The sequence below is a fragment of the Mya arenaria genome, chromosome 7, assembly GCF_026914265.1.
Source record: "Mya arenaria isolate MELC-2E11 chromosome 7, ASM2691426v1".
Taxonomy (NCBI): Eukaryota; Metazoa; Mollusca; class Bivalvia; order Myida; family Myidae; genus Mya; species Mya arenaria.
The window spans coordinates 62,378,616-62,403,404 of NC_069128.1; the positions used below are offsets into that span (position 1 = coordinate 62,378,616).

The 24,789-nt window shown below is 33.8% G+C and overlaps 1 protein-coding gene across 2 annotated transcripts in view; it reads left to right on the top strand.

Moving 5' to 3' along the window:
- Positions 1-23,777, top strand: part of LOC128240268 (uncharacterized) — a 71,084-nt gene extending 47,307 nt beyond the window's left edge. For both annotated transcript variants that reach the window (XM_052956828.1, XM_052956829.1), the window contains exons 3-4: positions 6,747-8,722; positions 11,537-23,777. In XM_052956828.1, the coding sequence (XP_052812788.1) occupies positions 6,775-8,722; positions 11,537-12,921 (3,333 nt within the window). In that variant the 5' untranslated portion in view covers positions 6,747-6,774 and the 3' untranslated portion in view covers positions 12,922-23,777. The remainder of the gene's footprint in view (positions 1-6,746; positions 8,723-11,536) is intronic.
- The last annotated feature ends 1,012 nt before the right edge of the window (positions 23,778-24,789 follow it).

Here is a 24,789-nt window from a genome sequence, read left to right on the forward strand (position 1 = left end):
GTTTACTAGAGGCCCGGGTCATCGAGCCAAAATAGTTTATTCACCTACAGTTTACTAGAGGCCGGGTCACCGAGCCCAAATAGTATATACACCTACAGTTTACTAGAGGCCCGGGTCACCGAGCCCAAATAGTATATACACCTACAGTTTACTAGAGGCCCGGGTCACCGAGCCCAAATAGTTTATACACCTACAGTTTACTAGAGGCCCGGGTCACCGAGCCCAAATAGTATATACACCTACAGTTTACTAGAGGCCCGGGTCACCGAGCCCAAATAGTATATACACCTACAGTTTACTAGAGGCCCGGGTCACCGAGCCCAAATAGTATATACACCTACAGTTTACTAGAGGCCCGGGTCACCGAGCCCAAATAGTATATACACCTACAGTTTACTAGAGGCCCTGGTCACCGAGCCCAAGTAGTTTATACACATACAGTTTACTAGAGGCCCGGGTCACCGAGCCCAAATAGTATATACACCTACAGTTTACTAGAGGCCGGGTCACCGAGCCCAAATAGTTTATACACCTACAGTTTACTAGAGGCCGGGTCACCGAGCCCAAATAGTATATACACCTACAGTTTACTAGAGGCCCGGGTCACCGAGCCCAAATAGTATATACACCTACAGTTTACTAGAGGCCCGGGTCACCGAGCCCAAATAGTATATACACCTACAGTTTACTAGAGGCCCGGGTCACCGAGCCCAAATAGTTTATACACCTACAGTTTACTAGAGGCCCGGGTCACCGAGCCCAAATAGTTTATACACCTACAGTTTACTAGAGGCCCGGGTCACCGAGCCCAAATAGTTTATACACCTACAGTTTACTAGAGGCCCGGGTCACCGAGCCCAAATAGTTTATACACCTACAGTTTACTAGAGGCCCGGGTCACCGAGCCCAAGTAGTTTATACACATACAGTTTACTAGAGGCCCGGGTCACCGAGCCCAAATATTTTATACACCTACAGTTTACTAGAGGCCCGGGTCACCGAGCCCAAATAGTTTATACACCTACAGTTTACTAGAGGCCCGGGTCACCGAGCCCAAGTAGTTTATACACCTACAGTTTACTAGAGGCCCGGGTCACCGAGCCCAAATAGTTTATACACCTACAGTTTACTAGAGGCCCGGGTCACCGAGCCCAAATAGTTTATACACCTACAGTTTACTAGAGGCCCGGGTCACCGAGCCCAAATAGTTTATACACCTACAGTTTACTAGAGGCCGGGTCACCGAGCCCAAATAGTTTATGCACCTACAGTTTACTAGAGGCCGGGTCACCGAGCCCAAGTAGTTTATACACCTACAGTTTACTAGAGGCCGGGTCACCGAGCCCAAATAGTTTATGCACCTACAGTTTACTAGAGGCCGGGTCACCGAGCCCAAGTAGTTTATACACCTACAGTTTACTAGAGGCCGGGTCACCGAGCCCAAATAGTTTATGCACCTACAGTTTACTAGAGGCCGGGTCACCGAGCCCAAATAGTTTATACACCTACAGTTTACTAGAGGCCCGGGTCACCGAGCCCAAATAGTTTATACACCTACAGTTTACTAGAGGCCCGGGTCACCGAGCCCAAATAGTTTATACACCTACAGTTTACTAGAGGCCCGGGTCACCGAGCCCAAATAGTTTATACACCTACAGTTTACTAGAGGCCCGGGTCACCGAGCCCAAATAGTTTATACACCTACAGTTTACTAGAGGCCCGGGTCACCGAGCCCAAATAGTATATACACCTACAGTTTACTAGAGGCCCGGGTCACCGAGCCCAAATAGTTTATACACCTACAGTTTACTAGAGGCCCGGGTCACCGAGCCCAAATAGTTTATACACCTACAGTTTACTAGAGGCCCGGGTCACCGAGCCCAAATAGTATATACACCTACAGTTTACTAGAGGCCCGGGTCACCGAGCCCAAATAGTTTATACACCTACAGTTTACTAGAGGCCGGGTCACCGAGCCCAAATAGTTTATACACCTACAGTTTACTAGAGGCCGGGTCACCGAGCCCAAATAGTTTATACACCTACAGTTTACTAGAGGCCCGGGTCACCGAGCCCAAATAGTTTATGCACCTACAGTTTACTAGAGGCCGGGTCACCGAGCCCAAATAGTTTATACACCTACAGTTTACTAGAGGCCCGGGTTCACTGAGCCCAAATAGTTTATACACCTACATTTTACTAGGGGGTCACCGAGCCCAAATAGTTGATACACCTACAGTTTACAAGGGGGTCACTGAGCCCGAGCCATACTGTATAAGTGGCACGTGCAGTTTGCCATTGATTTGCAGAATTATAGCTGGCACAACTGCGAGTCATTGTTGTAGAACTTTATGATCATGTTTCATTAACAACTGGAGTCCAATTCAGACCATCAATATAGGTTCTTTATAAGGGGGCGAAGACTTTTACATGTGATGTTGTGTTTTCAAGCCTTTTAAGAACAAGGGAAAGTATTTAGCATTTACACAGATTCAACATTTTAAATGTCATTTTTTATCTTGTCTGAGGATTTGTAAGAAAAAGTCATCGTTATAGGCTTTGCGTTGTCTTCTTATGAGGCGTTGATGGCATTGTCATACAAAAACTCAGATGCTATTCAACATGTTGTCATGAAATTAGTACACATAATGATGAATACCAGCATCATTACGAGTTATAAGGTGAAGGAAGGGACATAACTCTGGCTTTTTTAATAATTTTCATGCTGTATGACCTTAATTCTCATGCTGTACTTGGATTTACTAATTATAATAAAAAAAAACCATTGGAACTTAATTACTTGTGTAAAGCTTTTATATGATTTACTGGTTGAACGTGATCCAATTTAATGAATGACTTTGGTATGATCTGATGCATCTTTTTTAATTATTTAAATGCTTAACTGTGTGCATAAGAGTGGGAGTGGATCATGTTTTAATAATTCAATTTTGCAAATTTATTCCATTGAAGCTATGATGACCACAGAAGTACGCTTGGATCATTCTTACATCGTAATTCATCAACTATGACTTGCAATTATATGGTTAATCATAGGAAATTAATTCAGTTCAAAAAGAAGTATATCACATATTGTCATGTCAGGGCCATAAATTAGGGACACCACCTACTGTTAGGATGCACATTTAAGATGTGTAAGTGAATTTTCGATATTAATCTCACGATTATAATTCTCTATGTCTAATTTATATTGATTTATTTATTGTATTTTTTGCATGAATTACATTTTTGAATAACACCATAATGACGCTATTATTATGATATGATGCAATAAAGGGAGATAATAAAAGAATTATTTAAGGGAGGTAATGAACAAAAAAATTTAAGGGAGGTAATGAAACAATAATTAGGAAAGGGAGGTAATTAAACAAAATTTAGAAAAGGGAGGTAATGAAACAATATTTAGGAAAGGGAGGTAATGAAACAAAATTTAGAAAAGGGAGGTAATGAAACAAAATTTAGAAAATGGAGGTAATGAAACATATTTAAGAAAGGGAGGTAATGAAACAAAACTCCCTTAAATAAATATTGTTTCATTAAAAAAAAAAATTATTACTATGACTACAGAGCAATTTTATGAATTTGTTTCTTGAAGCTGCAGTCTCACAGATTGTTTCTTTTGACAATGTCTTGGAATGAGCAGATTTTTGCGAAAATGTCTTGAACCAGTGATTTAAGACTGCTGATAGAAGAGAATATCTCAGTTTTCATAGTAACTTTGAAAATGTCTTATGGCTGAAAGCAATACTTTTTTTTCTAATATTTTAAGAAAAATTAATTTTTCGGCACTTTTTTCAACAATTCAGATCTGTTATATTGTGCCAGAGTAATCCTATATGACTGAATTGAAGGCATTGATACCAAAATTAGCTTATTTCGAGACAAAACTAAGAAAATGTCAAAACTGTCCATCTATGGGAGTGCAGTTTTAAAATATTTAAACTTAACATTTTGTCATTTTAATTTGAAATGAAACTGTACCAGTAGCATGTTTTTGTATTTTATGATTGATGGAAAATTAACCCTTATTGAATCCCATTGGAATAATTTTGTTAAATTACTAATGCTTGAACTATAACATTTATACACTTACATGAGGATGTGTAAATTACACCTGATTGGCTACAGGATGATCGACACACTAAAATAATGGATCGCAATTAACTCTCAGTTTTTCAAATAACTGAATTATAAACATTTAGTCATGAATTAAAATTCATGATTTTCCTGCATAATGGTAAGATAGATGTCTTTTTTTATGCTCAAGGTGTCATGATGAATTACTTCTATAATACTCAACATTTCCGTTAATTGTCTGTCATGGCAGCCTCACATAGCTTAATCGTCTTTTGTGTTACATTGTCCGCTTTTCAAAGTTAGCTTCTCTGGTTAAAGCTAGCACAAACCGGTTTTTCGAAGTTAACACGTCTGTTTTTCAAGGCTAGCCAATTTTTTAGCTTATCGAAGCTAGCACATCTGTTTTATCGAAGCTGGCTTATCTGGTTTTTCACAGCTAACACATCTTTTTTTTCCAAGCTAGCTTATCTGGTTTTTCAAAGCTAGCACATCTGGTTTTTGAAGTTAGCTTATCTGGTTTTTCAAAGTTAGCGCATCCATCTTTCTGAAGTTAGGTTGTCTTTTTTTCAAAGCTAGTTCATATGTTTTTTCGAACTCAAGCACATCCAGTTTTTCAAAGTTAGCTTGTCTGTATTTCAAAGCAAGCACAACCAGTTTTTCTAAGTTAGCTTGTCCTTTTTTCAAAGCTAGCAAATCCAGCTTTCCGAAGTTTGCTTGTCTGTTTTTCAAAGCTAGACTTTTTGTTCCTTATAGGAAAAAAGTTGATATTTTGTAATACCCTTGGTGGTTTTGTTGCATTGGCATCATTGTTGTGCATATATGTTGCCAGAAGCAATAAGTACATTTACTGCAAGGCCCATAACTCTAGCTTTAATATTTCTTAAGTTATATCCATTTATTGCCTCTGAGAAAAAAATATGGATGAGCATTTGCATTCACCCTACAACGCCTTTGTGTTTTGTTTTGTTCTATAAATATTTTTATTGGAAATTTGTTGTGACTTGGAAGTCAGAAATTAAAACAGCAGTCATTATTCTTTGAGATGTTTTCTGTGAGAAGATGTTTGTTTTATGCAGAATGTTTAAGTGCGCCTTGGATATTTAAATGAGCTTTAGAGTGGCACTTAATTAGCCTGGTGTCAGCTTACACTAGTGCACAAGTGATTTTATATGTGAATATTTGAGTAAAAGTATTAATAGAATAGATTGGAATGCAACAATGCTGCAGATAAAAATTCTTCAAAAAATGGGGTTGGGGTGGCGGGGGGGGGGGGGGGGGTCACCCCTGACCAAATTTAAAAACCATATCATTTCAGTTTTGGGAGAAAGGTGCATGTCCAAAGTTGCACCCCCTAACAATAATTCCTGGAGGCGTCCCTGTCTCATGTCAAAAATAAGCTCATAATCAACACTTTCTCACGCCAAAGTCTGAATTTGTTTTTAAGCTCATTGATCTTCGTCCCAAGATAAACAATCTTGGTGATTTTATTATTATATTGTATTATTTCACTGTAGCCAATTGTATTGAACTATACTTGGATAAGTTGTCCACAGGCTATCTTAAGGCTAGTTTGACATTTAAATGATATTATTGGATAATTTTAATTTTCGTATAAATATTGACCAATCACTTAATATTTTGGCAATCTTTAACCAAACCACAGGCTATCTTTAGGATAGATTGACATTTAAATGATATTATTGGATAATATTAATTTTCGTATAAATATTGACCAATCACTTAATATTTTGGCAATCTTTAACCAAACCAGACACTTAACCAGTTTTAGACAATTGGTTACTGGTACAATTTTAAGATTGTTTGTTAAAGCTCAATGAATGAGTTTTAATTGCTTGCTATTTCCCTAAAAAATCAAGACCCAAGAACCGCATTAATGTTTTGTGGGTGTATGATATGATGTGTCACTCTTGACTGAGTTTACGTACATTTCATGTGGACCTAATTATTTATAACACTGGTCTAATTAATCATTATCATAAATAGAAATTATGGTTGAAGGACGAGATGTGTAAACATAGCTTGGTTTTCTTGAAGTGAGCGAAATGTCTACATACATGTGATACAGTGATATGATATATGGTTCATATATATATATTGTTTCTTATGATTATAACGTCAAGTGATTTAGGCATATATTTGGGATGGATTTAAGAATGTTTGTGGTCAGAATGAATAATACAAGTTAGTGAATATAACTGTATTAGTGAATATAATTAGTTAGTATTCTTAAAAAAATAGTAATATTCATTTGTATACAATGTTGTTATGATCAAAGGAAGCATGCCAGTATTGGTCGCAGAGATTTGTGGTATAAAGGGAATTATTCTCATATTTTATGTTGGCAATGAAATTTTTTTTAACAGGGTTTTCAAAGGAAATCAGTTTATTGGAATGGGGGTGGGTGGGGGTCATCAAACATTTATGAAGGTAGCTTATATGAAGCGCTAGCGTGGGATTGCTTTTTATATATATCCTAGTGTATTATATATCCTAGCATATTATCTATACTAACGTTTTATTTATCGTATCATATTATCTTTTCCAACATTTGATCATCTATCCTTGCATATAATCTACAGTAAAACTTAATGGTTATACATCTGCAAATCATTTAATTTTTCTACTTACAGACAATGAGACCAACATTTCTCTGATGACATGCGTCGACTCGAGGATGGACCTGGAACGAAAATAGGGGTCACCCCGGATGTCCTTGAGGTCAATCGGGCTCAAACCCAGCCCCAAGGAAGCATGATGGGGGGTCCGGGTCATGGCGGCGCGCAGGGATACAGCGGGGGTCAAATAGAAGAGCCTGGCATGGAATCGGCGGCAGTGTGTTCAATTAGTGTTTCCTTATCGAGGTCAATCGAGAATTTATCGGCCTCAGGATTTGGAGAAAACCAGCTGTCGCAGGCCGTCAGTGAGGGAGTGATACGTTCGCGTAGTGAATATGGGAACACCTTAAGTGTTACTAGCAAGTTCATCCCATCAGCGAGAAGTTTCGAAAGTGCCTTAGGGAATGATGGGAGTAAACAAGGGCCAGGTCAAGAGCATGCGAAACAGTTCTTTACTAATACCGCACACAGCTTTGAAAGCACTTTACCAAGATATAAAAGTATCGATCACGATATTGATCAAGGTAGCGATATTCGGATAACCGAGCCAATGTCTCCAGATAAAGAGGATCAAAATTCAAAGAAATCAAAATTACAAATGCCTGAAACATTTGCTGGTAACGTTCTAGAAATTCCTATTAACATGGACACCAGAAGACGCCACAGTTTCAATGGTAACGAAGATAGGCTAGAAGCGAGTATATTTGCAATGAAACATTCAAACTCTGGGGAAGAGCCGCGACGAAAACAAGTGCTACGGAAACAAATTGCTATCGATGTTGAAGACCCATTGAGGTCAGATTCGCCTGGAAAACATTCACCCCGAAGTATAACAGTATCCGCTGAGGAGGAAAAACGTGTGTTATCCCACTATAACATTGATTCACATTCTCATTTTGGTCAACATAATCATCATGTCACTGTTATAAGAACAACTCCTAGTGCAATTGAAAGAAACTCTTCAAAAGAAGATCAGAAATTCCTACCTTTACATTTCCGGGGCAGACAACCTGAGAGTACTAGAAGTGCTGAGTCATTAAATAAACAGTACCATGGTTGTTTAAGCCCAGAAATTCAAAGATTTAAGCCAACAATTAATATCATATCAAATGAGTCTGGTCTCTCAACGCAGTATAGATCTCGGTATCTTGATCCAGCTAGGGAGAGTTTCCGGGCAGGGCGGGGTTTCTCAAGCGGGTCTGAAGATTCCCCTGGTCCCAGCAGTCGGGAACCGTCTCCTTTCAGGAAGGAAGCAATGCGAGCTGTTTCCCCATATAGCAAAGAACGGTACAAACTTTCGACCCCGACACCAGTTATTAAGACGCAGGTCAAGAAAGAAGCGTCAGAGATTGGGTACGAGCTTAACAAGCAGAGTTCGTCAGGCTCATCAGATACTGGGTCCGGCCCCACATTCCCTGAATACTGTGCAAATATTGTGATAACTAGTGAAACAGGTGAAGTAGTGGAATGTAAAGCAGAAGATTTTTCTGAGACATTTGAGGTCCCTGAGGGCGTGCACAGACGTCATGTACATCCTGGTAACTTTAAAAAACATTTACATGCTAGGTATTTACAAAGTTTACGTAGTCGGTTCTCATCTTCGTCAACTGATACATCTCAAGAACATCTATCACAAGAAAGATCTGATTCATTTCGTTCATCGAGTGAAGTTTTCGACAGCACCGAAAATGAGAACAGCAGAGAAAAGGATGGTAATACTTATTTAAGACCTATATTCACCACTAGAGGGAGTTCAGAGACCAGCGAGGACAATGACGTCGCTATGGAATCCGTAATTAAAACATCTCCGCGGTCGTCACATTCCCCGGACCAACAACCACTGGACCTGTCCCAAGGGTTATCCACAGAGTCCCAGCCGGACGGGTTGCAGGTGACGGGCCCCAAGATATCGGTGGAGTCGCCTCCAAAACATCAACAGCGCGGGAGGCCGGGGCTAAGTCCCCATGGACTGGCTGCGAGATCTCACCTAGGTAATTACAAGAAAAAGCAATACATGATAATTTATTTAATTGTAAAAAATAATGGTAAAAAAGGCATAAAAAAAAGGATACTTTAATTTCCAGGCAACTGTCTCAATTTAAGGAGTGATTTGTTTTTTAGGAGATATTAACAACATTAATACAGCATTGTTTAAATCACTCCTAGGTATAAAATCGTCTCCCTGTTTTGTCCTTAAATCAAATAAGGATCTTTAAGCAGGTCAGCTTATTCTTTTTGTATTATCAACGAAAGTAAAAATTGGCCTGCTTTTGGTAGGAAAATTTGCACACTTATAAACATGTGAAGTAATATTGACTGATTTCCTTAGTCTCTTCCAGGAAATATTACAGAGGTTTCTAACTTGTCAACTTCTTATATATTTATAGTTTTTTTGAGATGAAATTAATTATTCGTAAGAATTGGTCATCTGTCAAAGGCTTCTGTATGAATGATAATGGTAAAAAATTATGTCATTTTTACGTTGTCTGTTTTACGAAGAAAGGTCAGTGCATTGGGATAGCATTGATGGTGTCATCGATGATGAATGCATTGTTTTAGTTAAAAACTTGAACCTTGAAATTTAACCTTGAAAGACCATTCAAATATTCATATGAAATTTAGAACATATCCTTCCAGATACAGCCTTAAACTTAAAATATTATTTTTGAAAAAAAATTCAAGACATTCAAATAAACTTGGTACATATGCTTCCAGAGACAACCTGGTACGAAAAACATATAAATTTGAAAAAAATATATTCAGGACATTCAAGTGAAACTTGGTACATATGCTTCCAGAGACAAACTTGTACAAAAAACATATAAATTTGAAAAAAATATATTCAGGACATTCAAATGAAACTTGGTACATATGCTTCCAGAGACAACCTTGTACGAAAAACATAAAAATTTGAAAAAAATATATTCAGGACATTCAAATGAAACTTGGTACGCTTCCAGAGACAAACTTGTACGAAAAAAAAAAAAAAAAAAAAAATTCAGTACAATACATGAAACTTGGTACATATGCTTCCAGAGACAACTTTGTTCTTAGAACATTAACTTTGAAAAAATATTCAAGACATTCAAATGAAACTTGGTACACATGATTCCAGAGACATCTTTGAACTTAAACATTAGCCTTGAAATAAAGTTCAAGACATTCAAATTAAACTTGGTACACATGCTTTCTGAAACATGCAGCCTTGAACTTAAACATTAACCTTGAACAAATATTCAAGACATTCAAATGAAACTTGGTTCACATGCTTCCAGAGACAGCCTTGAACTTAAACCTTGAAAAAAAGTTCAAGACATTCAAATGAAACTTGGTTCACATGTTTCCAGAGACAGCCTTGAACTTAAACCTTGAAAAAAAGTTCAAGACATTCAAATGAAACTTGGTTCAGATGCTGAATTTTTTTTTAAAGATATTCAAATTATTTAAACTTGTTAAACTTGCTTTCTGAGACGGCCTTGAACTTAAACATTAACCTTGAAAATAACATTCAAGACATTCAAATGAAACTTGATACACATGTTTCCAAAGACAATATTTGATAATATATGCACTTGTATGTTTAGCAAGGTCCATTACTTTGACTTAAATTATTGTCAAGTTATTTCCCTTTTTTCAACTATAAAACCAATAGTGTTGATGTTTGCTGTTAATATTGCCACTTAGACTTCATCAATTTAGAAAGTTTAATACATAACTTTCTCCTAGTCTTTTCAAACCTAATTTTCTGCTATGATCTAATATTAGTCTGTTTTCTATAAAATGATTGTTAATTGACAGAAAAAATATATTTATATGATACATTTTTAATCTTTACCAACATTACCACAAAACAGTAAAAATGAAGTGATAATATAGCCTGACTTTTCTGCTATATATCAATATTTTTTGTAATTATCTAACAGTTTGCTAGTTGCAACAAGAGATGTCGCAAAATGCAAGATTTATTAATCCACGGGGACCTTTAGGACAAAGTTGTATTTCTTAAAGATGACATTTTATATTTATAATACAAATTCGTACAAAGAATTGATATTTATTTAAAATTAGATTACACCTATTTATTTTTGATTGATTGTGATAAATTTAGAATAAGCTTGTGTCTGTTCCAGGCTAAATCTAGTAATTAATGAATTTTCTCGAAATATCCAAAGCGTTTCAGGTTTCGTTGTGAAATTCATTATCCAAAATATAGTTTACTATGCTTATTTTTTAAAATAATTAGTACCCAAATAGAAATGGAAAGCTTAGGCCTAAAAAAATGCATATGGTTTGGGTGATCTGACTCTATATATCTACAAAATAGGCGCTAACCCTACCATTTTTATAGTGTTGTTAGGGTTAAAAAAAAAAAAAAAAAAAAAAAAAAAAATATTTTTTTTTAAGTGTGTGTTTTAATAATTATGTAGTTTAAAACCTTTAAAGCGTTATACAGAAGATTACATAATACCATTCATCATTGATGACAATAACAACAAGCCTAATATTTAAAAAAAAAGAAGTCTTACCAGTCCTACCCTACCTGTGTTTAAAAAGAATGTAAACCGAACTAAACCATTTTTTTTAACCTAAGCTTGACCATGCTTTATGAGTCTACAATTAGCATCTATTTTTAGATGCCAAAGATTGTAGCCCTGATGAGGCTTGAACCCAGAATCGCTTGAGTAAAAGGTAGACATCTATTCAACTAGACTACTCTCGTCCTCAATTTAAAAAGATACACAGTGAACATTAACAGGTATAAACAGTACTTTATTTTTATATTAATTTTCTTTTTGCATTTATAGGCCACCATGCACACAGCGACCCGGACCTGCTAAGCCCGTCTGTTTCGCTGCTACAGGCCAGCTCTCCCGGGGTATTTGCACGATCCCCTCACCTCCAGCCCCCGATCAACACTAACCCCCAGTCACCGCTGTGTTCTGTTCCGGAGGGAGACCGCATCTTTCAGTTCAACTTTCCTAGTCCATTTGAAGGAGCTCATATACATGTACATTCTGATCCAGAGTTCGGAAGCCCGATTTCGCCCGGGTTGCATTTCACATTTCCACCAAGAAGTTTAATGTCACAGTCTGCCTCGGAGGTGACTCGCCTGGCAGTATCTCCACGGGCATTCTATCCAAACCAACAAACCCACGTTCATCCACATTTGCATGGTCATTCCCGGAGCTTTGATTCAGCAAGCATGTTGTCAGTGGAACAAAGGCGGGCCATGTCAGACGCGGAAGCCTATCTGTGCCCCGTATGCGGGCAGGTGTTCCCATCCTATGACAATCTAGCGAAACACATGGCCAAACATTTACCTACAGAAACGGTACGATCAGGTGATAACAAGATACATTACTGCAAAGTGTGCAATAGATCTTTCTCTCGTAGTGATATGTTGACCCGGCATATGCGACTCCATACGGGGCTCAAACCATACGAATGTTCAGACTGTGGTCAGGTGTTCAGTAGAAGTGACCATCTTAACACACATAAAAGGACTCACACGGGTGAGAAACCATATCGCTGCCCACAGTGTCCATATGCTGCTTGTAGACGAGATATGATTACACGGCATATGAGAACGCACAACAAACGATCTGCAAAACGTGGTAAATACTTAAGTGTGCCCGAACGCGAAAGTCACGAGTTGCGAAAGAGCAGTTTAAGTAGCACGGATACGACCTCGAGTCAAGAGTTATCTAGTAGAACGTTCTCCGTCTCGTCAGGAGATAGCTTTGATTTGGAATGTGGGTCTCAATCATCTTCAAGGTTAAAAAGTCGTTCCCTAGCAAGCATGGACAGTTCAGAAATGGAGTTCACAATGACCAAATCAAAGATGTGGTCCTCACCAAGTGCTGAAAGTGGCGTTTTCGAACAAGATCCCACGCCCCAATTTAAGACGAAGGGTCAAGTGATATCACAGTCAAGGTCATTTGAAAGTAAAATGGAAATAGGGAAGAAATTTTTATCTGCTCAGCATTTCCGACAGATGCGGAACATTTCTTCGACAAGCTTCGAAAGTTTTGAGTCGCATGATGATATACTCTCCCGCACTGATTCGATAGCTGAAGATGCTTCGGAATTGGGGCAACGGGAGGATCAGTCATCCACGCTACCCATAACACCCGAGTCCCTTGAAAAGTGCTCCCTGGTCGAAAAAACGGAAAATAGTAGTACATGTTAATAATTGTTAGAAAAATATTTTTTGTTAAGAATTTTGTTTTGAACTGGACATGTTTCAAGTTCTTTTGTTAGATTTTTTAGGTTTTTTTTATTACTTCTAAAGTAAAAAGATGACAGGGTTGTCATTAAAAAATAAACAGTTGAAAAATAAACAGTTGAAAAATAAACAGTTGTTAATTGTTGGAACATTTTGTGTCTTTTTGTGGAAAAGTGACAGGAAAATGAAATGCAGTGTATTTTGAAGGATTTTAATAAGCACATTTTACAATTGAAGATTTTCATTTTGTAGTTCATTAATAAATTCTGTGCGCTTGAAGCGTTTATATTATTCAATATTCAACTTAATTCTAATCGTAACATTTAAATTCTTTTTTAATCATTGTTTAGCAAGCATATTTTGAAATTGAGATTTTTATTTTCTTAGGTTGTTGATAAATACTGTGCACTTGAAGCGTGTGATATTCAAATTAATTATAATCGCAACATTTGGATTATTTTTTAATGAATTGGTGCACCTTACAGATATTTATTTAATACTTTCGTGCTGTCCATTTTACATTTTTTGACATACTAAAATATGTCGACCATTAGCTTTAAATTTAGCTTTTGTTTTAGTGAAAATAATTTTGCATCTTATATTATAATCATTTTTTATTTATTTGTTTATATTTATCACAAAAAAATTCCAAAGGTCATTTTTATTTCATTGTTTTTACACAAATTTATTCCATTAAATTCATTATTTTTAGATTTTAAAAAATTATCATCATGCATTTGTATTTGTATTAATCAGTTATTTTACATATACATAATTGTTGAGATCATCTTGTTTGCCTTGTCGAGTTTTACTGTGTAATTCTCATTTCATTCATCTACAATTGTATTTGGTCTAAAATTTATAGGAAAGATTTTTTCCAAATGGATGTGTTCAGAAAAACGGTTATCTTCACTTTACAAATTTTTCATTGTTTTTCTTATAAAACATTTCTTTCTTTATTTTCATGTTTTATCAAATTTGTTTTGAATGAAATTCAACAATGTTTATTCTTATTTGAAATTAATGCTGAAAATTTGATTTTATGAACTGGAATATGTCATTATTTTTTCCAACTGTTTAAATATATCATAAATAGAGATAAACAATATTTAAGCAAAATTGAAAAAAAATAATATAAGCATCAATTTTATTGTTATTTAGCAAAAGCTGCATTTACAGAAGCAACAGTAACAGCAGTAGCAACAACAACAACTTCAGTATCTGATAATAGACTAAAAATCACTACAGGATGGATTTTTTAAATAATGTTCTCAGAAATACAAATGTAGCTATAAAAAGCATTAGACTTCTTCAAAATTGTATTCATTTAATCCAGAACATTTTTGATTTGCAAATAAAGTATGCATATCATTCAGATATAGTTGAATTTGATTTTTATCTTTAATGTTTTTCCCTTAAATACTCATGACTATAATTTTGACAACTGCTAGCATTGCTAGGAAAATATCTGAATACAGTAATGTGTGTCGATTTTGAGTAGGTTTAATTTCATGATTTTTGGAAAATCGATAATGTCGCAAAATTAAAAACCTTTCAAAATGTTAAATTAATAGTTGTTTCCCTTTTTTTTAAATGATGGCATTGCAAATATTAAGCCTTGTAAAATACTGTAAGCCCAAACAAAATAAAATCACAAAATAAAGACCTCGCAAATTTATAACAGACTACAGTTTATCATGATCTAAACAGCTTAACATTGAGATATTAGTCCAATTAGGAGAGGAATTTTTATGGTATTATTAATATATTTTAACTTCTTTCAACATCTAGATTTGGCCGGAATTTTGTATGGTAATTTCTATGTATTCAGAAATGTATTATGCTTCATTAAGAAATATGGTTATAACTGACTTATTTCAGCGTGTTTGGACTTATAAGTAGTTGATTGTAAATGGGACATTTTTCTATATTAGAGACCCAGAAACTACAGCTTACCTTTTCAATAATACAGCTTACCTATTTATTAACTAACATTTGTTTTATGATTTTTCACAAAAACAGGGTTAATATGACTGTAATAACCTCGAAAATTATGACTAAATCTGCATTCACAGATGGACCGTTTTGACAGCTTTTTTATTGTGTGTCTTTGAAATTAGGCATTTTTTGCATAAGTGTCTGGAACCAGTGATTCAAGACTGCTGAAAAAAAGATCAGATTGCAGTTTTTCATATTAAAATTAAAAAAAAATTGATGCATACATAACTAACCCTTAATTGAAAATTGAAATTTTCGGCTTTTTTCGAAACATTTCAGATCTGTTCCACCATGAGTTATCTTATATGACTGAAATGAAGGCATTGATACCAAAATCAGCTGGTTCTGAGACAAAAATTATACAAAATATCAACACTGTCAAGCTGTGAAAAAGCAGCTTTAAATGTATAAATGAATTTAGCATTATTATACCCCGGACAAACGAAGTTTGAAGGGGGTATATTGGAGTCACCCTGTGGTCGGTCGGTCGGTTTGTTGGTCGGTCCATTGCAATTTGCCTTGTCCAGAGCATAACTTAAAAACTACCGAATGGAATTGGATTAAACTTCATACAATGGTAGAGCATAATGAGAGGAAGTGCAGTGTACAATAACCATAACTCTATTCTTGCTTATTACTGAGTTATTGCCCTTTGCTACTTTTTTTGTCCGGAGTATAACTTGAAAAGTACTGGATGGAATTCATTGGAACTTCATAGATTGGTCAAGCACAATGAGAGGAAGTGCAGTGTTCAAGAACCAAAACTCTACTTTAGCTAATTACTGAGTTATTGCCCTTTATTTGTTTTGTTTTTTGCTGTCATTTATTCCAGACATTAACTTGCAAACTACTAGATGGAATTTATTGAAACTTCATACAATGGTAAAGCACAATGAGAGGAAGTGCAGTGCACAAGAACCATAACTCTATTTTAGCTAATTACAGAGTTATGGCCTTTAATACTTTTTTCTTGTTTATAGATGGTCATAGGCAATCGTATATTCTGTTCTTTAGAACATCAAATATATCAGTATTAACATCTCAGTATTAGCATCACTGATATTGTTTAAAGCCTTTTTTCTAACTATTAAAAGTATAATCAAAAAATGAATAACTGACGATAGTCCATAAAATAAAGTTGTCATTTATAGGTTGGCTTTCCAAATAGTTGACTGCAATTTTATATCAGGGCGGCGTTCGGGGGTATTAATTACCTTCAGTGATAGCTCTAGTTATTTCAATAATGCTAAAATATTATGGTACAATATTTTTCAGTCTACGATTATAAAAGTCATTGTTTTAGATGACTCTAACCTTCAAAATACTTCAAGGGAAACAATTACAATTGTTTGGTTTTCGTCAATAACTGACTATGGTGTTCAAAATTCTTACTCATTGGGACCAATATGGATTTTTGTTGGGATGGAGTCCCTATTTTAAATATTTTAATGTATTTTTTATGTAGGGTTTTAGATAGAGGGTAATGGGAGGTTGCTGCAGCCTGTCCTGTTTTGGAAGCAATTTTCTGGCCTCATGGAGATCAGAATGTGCACCCTCCTGCCTTCAAAGAATGAAATGCTTAAGATAATATTTTTGTTTCTTTTTTTCTTTTTTTAAAAAATTGAAATATGTTTATAAATTTAAACAAACTACATATTTGGTAATTGAAAGCTAATATTACTTCAAATTTCTAACATTTCCTTTGTGAAAATCATAATGCTTTAATTATTCTCTGCACGATACAATGTGCCCTTTTGTCACTCAGCACCCTGTCCCTTTTTCTGTAGCAACCTTCCCATTTTAAAACCTGGCTAAAACCCTATTTATGGATGTAAGAAATAAGTCTAGTACCTTTTTTTCATACAAGTTTTTTCTTCTTGATTTTTATCCCACATAAGGCCATGAAATATTGATTATAAGTTCAGCATCATCAGGTTGGTAGGTTTTCAGTGTTCAGAATAAACAAACCAACCATAATCAAAATCAAAATTAGGCCAAGAAGTTTTATTTTCTGAAACTTAATATTTAGAACAAAAAATATCTGAGTCAAGAAATATTATCATATACAGAGAGTAGTTAAAATTTCTAGATGTATAGACAGTGAAATGAACCCTTATTATGCTATTTGTATGAATATTTTTGGTGGTCTGCTATCTAGGAAAGAATAGTATTTTATTTTTATATCAAAAAGATTGTGTTTTTTTCAGCCGGGTGGGTAGGTAGGGTTTTCAATTTGAACCTCACTGCAGACACTAAACTTAGAATCAATTTGACATGGCCTGAGTTTAAATCAATATTAAGAATTTTTTCATTTCAATATCTAATTTGAAAACCTTTGAGAGTTGTGTTAACAAAATTGTGTTCAAAAGGTAAAAAAGTGAGTTGTTCTATTTAATTTTTTCTAGTCACAGAACTGATTCTACACTGTTCATATCAAATTCTGTGTAAAATATGTTTGTACTAGAATAATTGTGATGAAATACAAAATGATTATGTCAACTTTTGATGGACACTTTTTATTGCTTTCAAACTTAATAACTCCACAATGTTAATTATATCATAGATATATATTTATCAGGTATTGAAATTAGACAATGGGACAATAACGACCAAATTTTTGACACTGTGAAGATTTCACCTTATGACTAATATCTGTATTGAAACAAGCACCAGCTCTTGTGTGGTGAGGAGCTGAACTACTCTGAGGATAAATCGACTTGAGACTCGGTGAGATCAAACTGCTTAAATGGTATTGGAACTGTGTTTTCATGATGTTTAGATTTCTTTGTTTAAGAGCTGGTCAGTTTTGCAATGGGTGTATGACTTGTAAAGTTTATCCCCTGTGTGGTTGATAGCTCGTATTTAACAATGTGTAATGAGTTATCTTTATGCTACAAGATTGTTAATTTTATGTAAAAATACAGTAATGCACTGATTGTTTGTAGACACTGTTCCATCTATTGTGTTAGTATTAGAGCAGTTTTGGTGTTATTATTGTTTTCAGTATATAAAATATATAATGAACAGCTTGCTGGAATAGCGACGATAAAATAATTTGATGTATTTCATGCAAACATTTATAGTACATGTTTACAAGAGAAAAGAACAACAAACTTGTCATACACAAGATGGTAACTTCCTTTTGATAAGTCGATAAATTTAAAAAAAGATTCTGACTGCTTTATACACTTACCGGTAAGAAATCAACTCTTTGCTGTAATACACTTATCAATACTTTGAATAGATAGAAAATTGAAATTTCGATGGCATAATTAATAAACTAATCAATTAGAAACTTGCCTTCTTCTAAATCTCTTTTTGTGTAGAAATCAAGTTTGCCTGCTTAAAACTGTAATCGATAAAAATCGAAATTCCCCCAGCTTAATACTCTTATCGATAAGAAATGGAAATGTGACCAGCTAATTGATAAGAAATCAAAATGATACCAGCTAATGGGAAAAAAATGAAATATGTCCAGCTATTCGATAAGAAATCGAAATATGACCAACTAATTGATAAGAAATCGAAATATGACTAGCTAATCGATTAGAAATGTAATGTTTGCCTGTCCTTTGTCTGGTAGTGCCTTTCAGTGCTCAGTATTACCTGTCCGGTGTTATTTGTTTTGTATAGATTATAGACTTTAGTAAGCATTTTCCTATAGCAATGTTCAATTTTGTATAGATTATTTGAAAAGTTTTGAAGAAAAATGTTTTTCTAGCTTTTTAAGGAAAAGCATTTGAAACAATTGTTGCATTATTTTATGAAACAGAAAATATGTACTAAGATATTAAAATATGTACCAATATTTTCTTAATTGTTTATTTACAAATAATAATAGTTTTGATAGTGTTCAAATTGATATAAGTAAAAAATGTCTTATATTTTAAATGAATAAATTTGAATGAATAAGTAGTTGTCAAAAATTTTAACCAACTCACAATTTACGTTGTAGGTAGTTCTTCATATACATATACAAATATACAATAAACTAATGGCAGATAGCTAAATAAAATGAACTTCTTGTATAAATAAGCAAAATGATTGTTTACAACTCTATCATACATATATTTGTCATATACCGGTTAAAAATTATTTGTGTTTTTTTCTAAATATGTATTAACTTTACATCAGAGACATATATATAGAATATATACGAGTCTGGAAAAAATTGTGCTATTTCTGGCAAAAGAGACATATTCTTATATATTTATATATTTACTTGAATAAGATTTTATTCATTTATATGGCTATTTAGTTATTGAGATTCATGAAAAGTGCTGTTTTGAGTATATATTGTTACTGTTTTCAGACACTGATAATAAGATCACTGTTCATTAATTGTTTGTTTCACTGATCTGAATCTTATATTGCACAACATACAGAAAAAATAAAAACTAGAAATCAACTCAAAATATTTTAAATTCCCACTTTACTTGCATCTGTGCACTTAGTCACATGATACGTTACTTAAAGAATGTTGCGTTTGTTTTAATATTTGCAAGTCTGCATGTGAAACTATGCAAGGTTTTGAAGTCTTCTACAATAGCAACATTTAAATTTGATTTATTATCAAAAATTGTCGCATGATATGAGAAAGGCCCCCTTCTGTGCCACTTTTGAAAATGGTATTCTAAATAATTGAGTTTAACAACATAAAATAACCAAACTGTATTTGATTATTTTAAAGTATTTATTATCATGAAAAACATTTCCTTTTTTCTGCTCCAACAAAGTGAAATAACAAATGAGGCAGCCCAACACTTCCGGGAAAAATCAGTGAAACAAAAAATAAAAACAACAGTGGTCTTACATGTGTAACTGTTACTGTTGGTTATTGTTTAACTAGTGCTAGCTTGTTTATTCCTGTTATTAAAGTCTGTCATTTGCTTGTTAAAATAACTGCCATTTTTAGGGGGAAAACATTGGCCATGTTGTGACAGTTTTTTTACGTAATAATAACAACTTTCTTATGGTTTTGGCGGTTAAGTATTATCATTTTTGTAGGTGTTGATTGTTATATATTGTTACATCTTTGTGTTAAAAGAATGAACTGAATATGCATACATTATATTAAGTAAATGATTTATGTACAACATACAATATTGTCAAATATTTTTAGTCAGTAAAATGTCCATTTTGAGTGCTTGAATTGAATGAATTACATGAAGTTGTTACAAAGGGTTAGAAGAGAACACATTATGGGCTAATTGTTCAGACCTTTGTTAAAGTTAACAATGTTGTTAACCTCATTGTTGTTAACTTTCAAAACATCTGGAAGTTAAAGGGAGACATTTATGATCCGTGCAGTATAATTCTTAACAATATATGAGACAGGTGTTTCAGGTGTAGTTGTTTTATTTATATAAAAATGGACACATCATAAAATAGTTCACATTTAACATTTAAATTTATTATCAAAAATTGTCACATGATATGAGAAAGGCCCCCATTCTGTGCCACTTTTCACAATGGTATTTTAAATTATTGAGTTTAACAACATACAAGATAACAACGAAATCATTAATCAACAATTTAGTTAACTTCAACAAAGTTGTGATCAATCCAGCAGTGGTAAACGTTTCACGTTCAAATGAAACCTGTCTGTTTGTAAGGGACTCAATTGTATTAAGTTACCTTGAGTGTTTTTAGGAATTTTGACTGAAGAGAAATCGTTTTGTAAATATATACATGTACATCATTCTCATTATTTATATCATGTTATTTTTTGAAGATAAAAATCCATTCACACATAAAATTTATACTTACAATTTATTGTTATAGTCATTTTAAATTTTATACTTTTGTGCCTGAAGCTTTTGTATTAAGTTTTATTGTTGGAATTTTTAGGGTGGTGGGGAACAAAAATGCTCTCTTTGTTTCTATATTTATTGTCACTTAAGAGTATTTCTGCTTCCAGCCTTTCAAAAATAAATTTGACGACATGCTAAACAAATTTTCCGCAAACATAGTTTAAGTATTCCATACTTTTGAATATTTATAAGTATTTACAAATTACTATCACAGTCATCAAATTTATACTTCTTAATGAACAATCCAGATTTCTTACACATAAGTCTTGGCATTAACATAAACATGCATATGAAATCTAGAATTTATGCAAGCCGGGAATATTATTTACCAGGGCTTGTAAACACATTCTTATTTTGACCTCTGCTATCAACTTTTTAACTTATTAAGGTTTGAAGTTTTTCTCTTGATAGCGAATAAACAATATTTATCTTTTAATATTTCCAAATTCATTACACTGAATTTGCCATGTACATCCTGTTTATTTATTTGTTCCAAAAAGAATTATAGCTTTTGGAACTGGATATAAAATCATTTATCTTAGATATATATTTGATAATCCATGTGGAATTAATATTCATGGTTTTAAGATTAAACTTTAACCCACTTTTTAATACTAAACATGTTTTTTTTATCGTTGAAACAAAGTTTTACTGTTCAGAAAATATCTGAAAATGTCATATACTACAAAGTATAATTATTATGCATTTTCTTTAAATAAAAGGCTTATTAGAACGATAAGCTTTTTACTTTTCTAGAAGGATATATTTTTTAAGCTTACTAGGATAAGCCTCTTTAGCCTGCTAGAAGGATAAGCTTTAAAGCTTACTTAAATTATCAAGCTTTTTTACTTTACTTATATGATAAGCATTTTAACTTACTTGCAGGATAAGCTTTTTAAGAATTATGGATGTCAAAAAACCTTTGTGAGTCAGCAAATTTTCTTCATAATCATTGGAACTTGGCCAGATGGTGTCATCTCTACAATATATATGTCCAATTAGATTCTGGGTCATATGATTTCGAAAAATTTGTTAAAAAGTAGAATGTTTGTCTCATAAAACTGTTAAAGTTTGATTCTTGGTCATGTGGGTAACTGCGTCAAATCAAAGAAAATACATTGTTAACACTCTCTGAGAGGTCACAAGTTTGGTGCAAGATCAATGGAATTTGGTAAGATTGTGTTCATACAATCTATTTCATATAAGATACTATACTGGATGACATTTCCTGATAGTTCTGTTTCTGCAAAAGTGACTTGTTTAACACTCCTTTCAAATTGCTATTTTCACTGTTTGAAAATTGAGTGCATTTTCTCATACTCAACGTTTCGTTCTTTGGAAATCAGAACACTTCGTAAAATTCATAGTATAACTGTTAATTGTTTATCCTGGTCCAAGGTTTATTTATTGAAAAATCGACAACGCAAAACCAATTTACTGCAACAGTTGTGTTTGTTCTTCACAGTTTCAAAGGCCAGCAATTGTCACGTTTTATTAACACAAGCTGAAAATGAAAATATCTTTTATGATAAATGTACACATGTGTATGTACTTTAACTGACCAAGAATGTTGTAGTTTGTTGTTAAAATTTTGCAATTTTTTTATTTTTTTTGGAGATTTTCCTGAATTTAAAATTAAGCAAATTATACAATTTATCCTTGCTTTGAGATGATAAAATGTAGTCAAGAATTTAAACCCCTCAAAGATGGCCAAAACCAAGGACTTGCAAAATTGAAATATGGTATTTGACCCTACTATGTACATGGCAAATCAGTGTAAGATATCACATCAGTTAAATGTATGTGATATATGTATCACATAGCAAATCAGTGTTAGATATCACATCAGTTAAATGTATGTGATATATGTATCACATGGCAAATCAGTGTAAGATATCACATCAGTTAAATTTATGTGATATATGTATCACATAGCAAATAAGTGTTAGATATTACACCAGTTAAAGGTATGTGGTATATGTATGACATGGCAAATCAGTGTAAGATATCACATCAGTTAAATGTATGTGATATATGTATCACATGGCAAATAAGTGTTAGATATTACACCAGTTAAAGGTATGTGGTATCTGTATCACATAGGAAATAAGTGTTAGATATCACATCAGTTAAATGTATGTGATATCTGTCAATCAGTGTTAGTTATTATATCAGTCAAATGTATGTGATATCTCTATCACACAGCTGTCTGTATAAGGCTTCTATCACATTAATAGAAACTCTATGTGTTATTCCGTCACATTGTTATTAGGTTGATTATATTTGTGATATTTTCTATCACATTGCATAGGCTATCTTTGTGGATTTCTATCACATGGAAATCATATAGATCTTCTTTGTGATATTGTTATCACTTTCTTATGACATTGATGATCTATGTGATATTTCTATCACAATATACTTACATGGCTTAGCTATGTGATTTACTTGCTAGACTGTAATTACATAGATTATCTATGTGATATTTCTGTTACACTGTAATAACATAGGTTATCTATGTGATATTCCTGTTACACTGTATTAACATAGATTATCTATGTGATATTTCTGTTACACTGTAATAACATAGGTTATCTATGTGATATTTCTGTTACACTTGAAGTTCATAGATTATCTATGTGATATTCCTGTTACACTGTATTAACATAGGTTATCTATGTGATATTTCTGTTACACTGTAATAACATAGGTTATCTATGTGATATTCCGGTTACACTGTAATAACATAGATTATCTATGTGATATATCTGTTACACTTGAATTGCATAGATTATCTATGTGATATTCCTGTTACACTGTATTAACATAGATTATCTATGTGATATTTCTGTTACACTTGAATTGCATAGATTATCTATGTGATATTGTTATCACACTGCTACCATATAGCGCATGGCAATTCCATGTGATATTTGTTGTTTTGTAACTTAAGTGGAGTCAAATTTAAAACAATAACTTTGCAAAAAATAAATTTTATTCAAATGTGAATGTGTCTTTCTCATTCATTGATATTTTGAAACAAGTGGGCCAAGATGTCCCTACACCGCTCACCTGGTTGAACAAAGGGTTATAAAGGTATTAATTTGACAACATACTTGACGCCTCCGACCCAAACACAGCATGTGAAACTATAATACATAATGAAAACTAGCCCCAGCCCCAGGCAACCATGTTTTTTTAACGAATCAACATGAGGTGAAGTAATTTGATACAGGGTCACCTATTAGGAGCATTTCTGTGAAATTATGTTTAAAATTCTTCGTCGTAGTCGGTACGTGTACGCGAAGGACACTGATTTTTCCAAAAAAAAGCACTGAAATTCCCCATTTGTAAATCAAATCTAACAAAAGCAAAAGCCTTTGAACAAACAAAATCGCAAATTAATTTCGATTCAAATGAACAAGGCGGAGATCGTAAATTCCCGGTTGAATGTCGTGATGCACCAACGGGTCGTTCTGTACATAGGACGAGCAGCCTCGTTTTTGGGATTGACCTCTACTTAATATAACTATGGAAAACCCAAACCTAATCGGGAATAAGTTAAATAATAAAACGAAAATAACCCTGAATTTTGACCCATATATTGAACAACAATGTCCTTAAACGATAAATTGCATTGAATAGTTATTACCTATATGTCGGCACAGTTGAAGCTTCTTATAATTTATGGCGGCCATCTTGGATGCAATCTTCGATAGCAATGTTGAACCACTGTTTTTACATCTGCAAAATGCATTTTAATTAACATCAATCTTAAAAAAACGGGTCTTTTGATATATAGAAACCTGTGGTTACAGACACAGAGCGGTATTGTGTCAGATTAACCAACATATTTGCAGAACTATAAAATAACTTCATGTATTCATGTTTTAATTACAATTATAATTATTTATGTTCGGTATTCCGTTTGGCTAGAGGGATTCACAACGGGGTAACCTTTTTGGCCAGAGGGGTGCGTAACGGGGTAACCGTTTTGGCCAGAAGGGTTCGCAACGGGGTA